This window comes from Jatropha curcas, chromosome 3 (assembly GCF_041381405.1).
Source record: "Jatropha curcas cultivar XTBG-Jc1 chromosome 3, XTBG_Jcur_1.0, whole genome shotgun sequence".
NCBI lineage: Eukaryota > Viridiplantae > Streptophyta > Magnoliopsida > Malpighiales > Euphorbiaceae > Jatropha > Jatropha curcas.
Window position 1 is genome coordinate 1,744,871 of NC_143153.1, and position 8,474 is coordinate 1,753,344.

The 8,474-nt window shown below is 35.5% G+C and overlaps 2 protein-coding genes across 2 annotated transcripts; one reads left to right on the forward strand and one right to left on the reverse strand.

Annotated features, from left to right (window-relative positions):
- Positions 1–21: 21 nt before the first annotated feature.
- LOC149497316 (disease resistance protein RPM1-like) lies at positions 22–3,392 on the forward strand. Its single transcript, XM_089718809.1, has one exon. It carries the CDS (start codon positions 1,464–1,466, stop codon positions 3,186–3,188), a length of 1,725 nt encoding a protein of 574 aa, XP_089574935.1. The 5' UTR covers positions 22–1,463; the 3' UTR covers positions 3,189–3,392.
- Positions 3,393–4,088: 696 nt separating this feature from the next.
- LOC149497317 (L-tryptophan--pyruvate aminotransferase 1) lies at positions 4,089–7,737 on the reverse strand. Its single transcript, XM_089718813.1, has 5 exons — positions 7,408–7,737; positions 6,107–6,410; positions 5,023–5,303; positions 4,601–4,899; positions 4,089–4,499 (listed from the first exon to the last, which is right to left on the reverse strand). The coding sequence occupies exons 1-5, from the start codon at positions 7,521–7,523 to the stop codon at positions 4,291–4,293; spliced, it is 1,209 nt and encodes a 402-aa protein (XP_089574939.1). The 5' UTR covers positions 7,524–7,737; the 3' UTR covers positions 4,089–4,290.
- Between the last annotated feature and the right edge of the window lie 737 nt (positions 7,738–8,474).

The following is an 8,474-nucleotide window of genomic DNA, read 5'->3' on the forward strand; positions in this document are numbered from 1 at the left end:
AAGAATATCAATCTCTTATTGTTTTGTACATTATGCATTTCTACTTTCCTTTTGTTGTATTATTAACGATCCAACATAACCTCTATCATAAAACCATTAAAAATATCCAGAATCTTTCCTCTCTATCACTAAGATCAGATGTAGATGTTTGTGATGGTTCTTTTTCTCCTGATATGGAATAATTTTCACCTCTTCTTCAAAAGCTTCATTTAAATGGTCGCCTATTTGAAATGCCTACATGCAAAACCTTACTGCACTTGTGCAATTGCATTTATTTGGAGTGCAAGAAGGGTGTAGAGATTAAAAGATAAAATATATTCCAAAACTTGAGATTAAAAGAAATTAGATTGCTTCAGATTGAATCATGTCAGAGCTCAGTCGTGCAAAGAAATGAAAATGAAATGAAAGAAGAACTGATCCAGAATAGATTGAATAGTTTCTGATGAACTCTCAAAAAGTTTTGACTTCATTGGGTTATTGATGTAGTGCAGACCGCTGCGAATTTTACATTGGATTCCTCTTCTTCTCAATTCAAAACAAAAATATATTTATGTAATTAAGATGTAATTTACAAGATTAAATGAATTTAAAAACTCTGCTGTTGGTATTGTTATTATTCCATTAAAATTATTTGAAGGTCTGCAATAACTCGATACTTTCCAACATTTGTCTCTTCTTTCCTATTTCCAAAATTAGATTTTCCTCCGTGGACCATGGTTATACAAAGCTCTAAATCTATCAGAATTCTGAAATCTGATAAAAATGAAATTGGTGATAAAAATTTATGCATTGATTTATAGATAAAACTAGCAAAGCTTTATGACAGGGAAGTGGGTTATTAAAATTGAAAAGCTTAGGACATAAGTCGATTCCTTTTTCAGTATATAACTACTGTATCTGCAAGCCTATTGGCCTTTGATTGTGTCCAGCTCGAGGTTAGGAGATAAGTAAATATAACAGACCCAAAATGGTTTCAGTCAATTCAAATATTATCTGATCGTGTCCAAGACGATGCGTCAACCATTATTGAACGGCATCTCATATGGCTTCACTCTTATCTTTAAGACTGAGGGTGATTAATCAATGGCAAGAAGAAAGTGCCACCTTAGAACTTATTTTTCCTTTTTAAATAAAAAAGTGCGTATTTTCCTAGAAGCTTCAATCAGAGAATAGTGGAAGAGGGTTTGGTGAGTGAGGAACTACTGGACTACCGTGAGTTTTGGTTTTCTAATTTTATGATTGGCAATCTGATCTTAATTAAGTGGATGGAAAGGACTCGGTTGGTTCAGTGTCAGAGTCATCTTTATATTTTGAATTTGGGAATTTTAACTTCTCATCAGAATTTTGAGATCAAGAATCAGCCACTTTGATTCTGTCCTTTCTTCTCTAATTTTCCATTTGTTAAAGAATTGATAAGTACAGGAAAAGGTTGTTTTGATTGCTAAAAAGGCCTATATCCAAGAATGCCTGTCTTCATATTCACTTGTAAATCCGATGATGCAGACTCCTTCACTGAGGATTTGCTGACAAGGAAATCCCAGGTTGATGTTGATTCAACTAGAGCAGCAGCTAAAGATGGAGGCAGCTCCTCCATGTCCAGCACTACCAACAATGAAGGTGAGACCTCTTGTTTAACGACTTTCAGATCAAATTATGAAAAGCTTCCTGATTTTCTTAAGTGCTGTATCGATTACTGCTGTATCTGCGTTAGATACCATATAGAGAAGGGGAAATTAGTTAGGCTTTTGTTAGCTGAAGGTCTAATAACAGAAAAACCTGGGGAAGTAATGGAGGATATAGCGTCAAACGTTATTGCAGAATTAATTGACTTAGGAATGCTTCGGCAAGTACTTGATGGATTTGGGGATGTAATAGAAGTACCTGGCTTTTATCGCCAATGTTCTCTTATTAAGTTGCAGAAACAAGATTTTGTCACTAAAATTGCAAATTTACCATTGCGTTTAGTGACCAGGGATGATGGTAGAGGCATCAATCCTAGTTATAGAAGTCTTCAAATCCGATCTCTATTTGTGTTAACTGCTGAACGTTGTTCTTCTTCTCTTGGATCTTCAAGAGGCCTTTCTCGTGCCTCCATGGAGACAATTTGTGGGTTTCAATTTCTTTTGGTGTTGGATTTGGATGGTGAAATAGAGGATTTGCCTGATGAAGTAGGAGACTTGGTTCACCTGAGATATTTAGGCTTGGAAAACTCAGATCTTGATGAGCTTCCGAAGAGTTTAGGTAATCTTCAAAATCTCCCAACTTTGGATATAAGAATGTGCGGAAAGATGCAGGAACTACCAATAGAAGTTCTAAATATTCAACAATTAAGGCACCTTCTCATGTCAAAATCCATTAATGATGGTGAAATTAGAGTCCCAAAAGAGATAGGAAAATTAGTGAATCTCATTACTTTCACTGGTGTGTATGCTGGAGGGGGCATTGCTAATGAATTGAGCAACTTAACCCAACTGCAAGAACTCGGTGTTAAGCGTTTTAGCGAAGATCATGCTAGTGAACTTTTCGCAGCCATCATGAAGATGGAAAATCTTATCTCCTTGTCACTAGAAGTAGAGGAAGACTACTATGACGAAAAAATGGGCCTACCTGTTTCACTTTTTCCTGATGAATTTGCACGATTTTCCCCTCCATCTCTTCTGCAACAGCTTTATTTACATGGTGGCCTAGTTGAAACTCCCAGATGGCTTACTTCCATGTCAAACCTCACCAGATTAAGCTTATCCTTTTCTAATCTTACCGAGTCACCAACTTTAGTCCTTCAATTCCTTCCAAAATTAAAGTATCTAGTTCTCTGGCAAACCTACAAAGCAACATACATTGGTAAAGAATTTTGCCAAGCAGGTGGGTTTCCAGAGTTGGAAACTCTTACAATTGATTCTAACTTCCTAGTGGATTGGAGTGAGATTGTAAACGGGGCGTTCCCAAGGTTAAGGAGTCTAAATATTCGTTGTTTTAGCTTGAGGTTTCTTCCTGAAGGATTACAAAATATTGCTACACTTGAGGAACTGTCTTTGCATTCTATGGATGGAGACCTTGCAAGGAGATTAAAGAGTGAGGAGAATTACAAGCTCAAGCACATCTCAAAACTCAGTGCTTCCTACATACGTCAAGGCATTCCGAGTTGTAGTTATGTGGGAAGTCCACAGAGTGTCTTGGAATGCATCTGACTGTAGGAAGAATGCTCAAGCACCTGAGACATGTTTAAGCGTTCACTGGGCTCTCCCATTGTAATATGCAGCCTTGCGAGAGACCAGTAGCTCTATATATGCTAGACTTATTCTTATGAATGTCATATCTTGGGATTTAGTATTCATGTAATTGTCTTTCCTGCATTCTTAATGTTACTTAACTTTCTCTTTTTGTGAGTTGAATATTTTGATGTACTACTAATTAATTACTCTATCTGAAGCATAATTTCAAAGGTTCTTATTTTAAAGTAGATGACAATGATGTGTCTAAAGGTCAGGCTAGTGAGCCATTTTACTACAAGTGGATGAAAAACATTGTTAAAGGTACATCTTTTCCTAATTTTGAACTTCCCTCCTACGCCTCTTCTTCAAGATCTTTATTCATTTGGTAGCCTCATTGAGATCCCTACTTGGCTTGCTTTGATGATGAACCTCAGTAGGAGAATGTTATTATTGCACTTGAGTTTCTTCCCAAACTATTACATTTCTCTTGGCTTAACTATATTTTTGGTGGCTGAACTTAACGGAAAAAGATGTCAATTGAGTGTCTCTGACTTTTAATTTTTTTTCATTCTTTCATTAAATGAGGTTAAAATAGTTATTCCAAGGCATTTGCATATTGGCATAATGACGTGGATTAAAAGTCAGTCCAAATAAGCTTCCAACTATGCAAAAGGAGGACCCATTCAGTCCTATTGTATTTTCCGGTTGTTTACTTCATCAGAAGACACTAAAATGAAAAAAAATTAAAAGTCCAGACGTTCATGGAAACTTTTCTGTGTGAACTACATGTCTTAGGTAAATTTGTTATTGACAAAAAAAAAAAAAAAATGATGAAAATGAAGAAAAAAATTGTTGCATATACATAAATAACAATACTTAGTCAATCAGAAAATCCTTATTATTGCAGCAACAACTTACAGAAGAATTGCAAATCCTATCACAATCCAACTGCATTTTCCTACAGTTCAGAGCTGAAAATGAAATTACATATAATTAACCTCCAGATGGATGACACTAAACTGCATTATCATCCTTGGGGTTCGAAAACATAAACACTAACTACGCCCTCTTAACAAGTCTAGAAATTCAGGTTGTTTTGACCATTAATGCCTTTGATTGCAGATAACCTCTCCAGGAAAAGGTTAAACACCTCCTCCGGACTCAGCAAGCTAATCCTGACATAATTGCGACCAACTCCAAAACGCTCACCTCCTCTTGTCAGTAGCTTTTGTGCTCTTAAAAGATTCTCACAATCTATATCCTCCTTGCACTTCAACCATGCAAAGGCTAAAAATGGAAGATAATTAAAAGAATTAATTAGAAAATCCACTGACATATGAGGTTATAAAATTAACAAAAGCTCGTAAAGGTCATGCATTGCCACTTACCAGGATGTGATTCAGTGTAAATTTCACTGAAGTTGCACCACTCATGAGGGTACTTAGGGAGGCTAAAAATTGCGCTATTTTTAACAACTTGTCGCAATTTCTCCCATCTTTCAGCCATCAGGCACTGGCTGTACTTGAAAAAATTTTCAGAATCTGGAACCCCATGCTGACAGCTTTCAGTAACAACTCCTAGAATCTTCGCAGCTCGAAGCTGTGATTCTTTAGACACACCAATAGAGGTGATCTCCATAAATTTCATCATCTTCTTTGCCACGTCTTTATCCTTAACAAGTGCCCATCTTCAATCAAGAAAACACAAAAATACTCGTTAAAGTTTCTTCTTTTTTCTTTTTTTTTTATTTTTTATTTTTTTTTTTTTACAGTTTGACTGAAAATAGAAGGGAATGTTTAAGTTTGCTCACCCAATTCGAGAACCAGCATGTCCAGTGCTTTTCGAAAATGTAAACAGCATAATATCATAATCTGCCGGATGAGTAATTGGTGTGTACTGTGGCCAATAATATGCAAGATCATAGATAACCTTTCCCTCTCCTCTGTTCACAACAGCTTCTCGAATGGCACCATCAGGATTGTTTGGTGAAGTTACAATCTCAATATAAGGTTCATCCTTATCAAAAGCATACGCATCACCCGCCCATTTATAGAGCCCTGAATGCAGCAAGTCTATCTGGTCTTTATACGCCTGCAAGCATTATCCATACGAGCAATGAAATTTCTAAGGAGAAAATGGAATTACCGTAAAAAAACACATGTTTCCAATTATTTATTCGCTTATAGATTATATTATAGCTCAATTTATTTACAAATTATACATATATATTATCATTATGCAAATAATCTAGTGGTTCAGTGTCTGCTTCTAAATTACAGAACAAACTTCCCTGTCTGCTAATCTAAAGAATTAAAATGGAAGTGGAAAAGAAAAACAATCATCTTAGTTCCTGCTGACCGCCGCTCAATGCGGGTTGGCCATCTTATCAAGATTTGTAGCAAACCGAAGACAACTTCTAAACCAACGTAATGGAATTAACCTAAGAAGCAAGAAAGAATCCAAAGTTTTAATTATGTATCAAGATTCAAGCCAGACATAGCCATGTTACCTTGTTTGCCTGGGATCTTGCTATGACATGTGCATATGGTTGTGTTTGTTTTCCTCAATATTTGTGTGTGTTTTAGAAACATGTTTGTCACTTTGTCTCTTGTGTCGACCATAGATTGTATCGGAATCATGACACCCACTCTTCCAATTCCAAATTGAAATTTATGTTTTAGGCCCGCAATGGTCGGCCCATAACAAAAACTCAGCAACAGACACGATTCAGTAAATGCCAGATAAAATTAAAACCCATTTAACAAATCTGTTCCGTTGACTTTGACTTTATTAATCCTAATTATATCTAATCACTCCAGTAATTTAATCAAATAAGTCAAACAAAACACCAAAGGTTCTAGCTAAATGCATGAGAAGCGTTCAATTAGTCTTACCGAGTAGTAAGGAGCAGCGCACACGACGCTAATAGGCTCGGGCCCACAAGGAGAAGACAGAGCGTAAAGCGCAGCTTGACAGAGCTGTGATGAGCCTGTCCCCACCAAAATGTATCGATCATCTGATTCTGCATTTCCAACCGTACGATGAAGCCGCTTGATTGCATCGGACAGCTGTGGCTCCAAAAACCAGCATAAGTTCCCAATATCACTAAAGTAGCTCATCAAATCACTGCCTGAAATCACCGTCGTACACTTGTCACCTGCTTTTCTCCAGTATGGCTCAAACATCGTCGGATCACCGCTGTAAAAAGTTAAAAATTAATAATGAATAATCACCGTCAAATCAGACGTTACTGACTAGTGACAGCGCACAGGATACAAATTCCACACAATGCTGTGAAATCCAACGAGGATTTAGCTTTTTCTGTTACAGAAGACTAATTGAATCCTACAGAGGATAATACCATTCACTTTTTAAAAATTTATATAATATTTAATCTAAATTACAAATTAATCCCTCTAGTTTGTGAATGCCTCTTCTGTCTAAATTTGTTTTGGTAAGACTAGAGTGAGCTAAGAACTAGCTAGAGCAAAAACGAAAATAAGCTACACCAGAGAGATAGGAGGAGACTCGTAAATCTGAACACCCAAGGGTATAAAAGAGGCATTTTTGACAATCAATCTGCATAAAATCAGCTAGACTAGACAGACAGGAGGAGACTCGTAAATCTAAAAACCTAAAGGTATAAAAGAGGCATGTTTTGACAATCAACCTGCCCAAAAAATTAGCTTCTCTTGTTTTGATTTTCATGAACGAAGCAAATGCTTATACTGAGTTTTTTACCCACACCCAACACAAGGGATCAGGAAATACATGTGGTTAGTAAAAAAAAACTTACGGTAAGGTAAACTAGAAAAACGAGTTCATCACCGAACATAAAAAGGAAGGACTTATCCACGTAAAAAATATTAATTTACCCATATTTTATTTATACTTTTCTACTGTAAGATAAAGTTTGGCCACCCTGAGATAGGAGTTTGTTGCGCAGTATAATTATGAGATTATCAGTTGATACTCTGTCGAAGTCAAACTTAATTTAAAAAATTTCTGATTTTAAAGATTATCATCGGAATCTCGCCTGAAGAGAGATCGGAAACGGAATGAGTTATATTGAAAAAACTGCAATAGCCAGAAAGCTCAAAAACAGAAAACGAAACGATAGTTTCAGCAAAAAAACAAAAGGCTAAATATAACTGTAAGAAAACGAGGATCAAAACATTCTGAATGAAGAACATACTGATCAAGATTGATAACAGAGTCTGTGGAGAGAACTTTCTTGCTGCCGTTGACGGCATTTGTAGCAGAACCGGAGTTTTTATTCCCGTTCTCTGCTGCTGTGTCGAGACCGCCCATTTTCTCGTCTCTTTCTAGCCGGAAAGTGTAATTGGGTGGAGCTGTTTGGCTTACGCTGAAGGTAAGATTGTTATCGTCTGTGCATGTATGTGTGAAGAACTAGTACTATATATAGCAAACAACTGGTGGGAGGGTGCATGAACCATATCGCACTAATGCTCCATTTGGCAGGTGAGAGTAAAATTGATAAAAATTTCGGCTGCTCGTAAAATCGAGTTGAATTGATATTAATGATAAGTATTTACAGGAATTGTTCACTCTAACTAAATTAGGGATTTTAATTAAACAGGAAGTTTTACAATAAAATATTCTCACAATCCTAACCTCTTAATCAGGAATTATAATCGTAAAAGATAAACTAATTGCCTAAATCAGGGCCATAGCTACGTTTATGTACCAAACTAACCTCGATAAACATTCTTTAAAAAGTATTCTGATTTTATTCTTTTTTCACAATATACGGTTAAAAATACTCTCGTTTTGATAAAAATATTATTTGCATTGATTTCTTTAAAAAGTATTCCGATTTTATTCTTTTTTCCACAATATACGGTCAAAAATACCCTCATTTTGATAAAAATATTATTTGCATTGATTGGTACATGAGCAAAAAGCATGGATCCCATCTAGGTAAAATTTTCTCTTATATACCTTACTACTAAATAATAATATGAGAGACCGTATTTTAATTCTTAGATGTGCAAATTCTTCTTCTTTTTTTTTTTTTTTTTTTTTTGAAAAACAAAAAAATCAAATATTTTCTGTGGGACGTCCAACCGCTAAAATTGTCTTGAAATGTAATTAATCCTCCTTCTGGGCGTCTTGAAATGTAATTAATTTTTAAATATGACATTAATATAATTAATTTTTAAATCCTTTAGTATATTCGATTTAATGTCTTATTATCGATATCTATTATTGGAATATACATATTGATCTTAATTTCAAATG

Excerpts from the sequence above, each read along its gene's own strand:
- LOC149497316 (XM_089718809.1), top strand. The coding sequence starts at position 1,464 with ATGCCTGTCTTCATATTCACTTGTAAATCCGATGATGCAGACTCCTTC.
- LOC149497317 (XM_089718813.1), bottom strand. The coding sequence starts at position 7,523 with ATGGGCGGTCTCGACACAGCAGCAGAGAACGGGAATAAAAACTCCGGT. Across the intron at positions 5,304-6,106 it reads GCGCTGCTCCTTACTACTCG|GCGTATAAAGACCAGATAGA; the intron begins GTAAGACTAATT and ends TAATGCTTGCAG. Across the intron at positions 4,500-4,600 it reads TTACACTGAATCACATCCTG|CCTTTGCATGGTTGAAGTGC; the intron begins GTAAGTGGCAAT and ends TTCCATTTTTAG.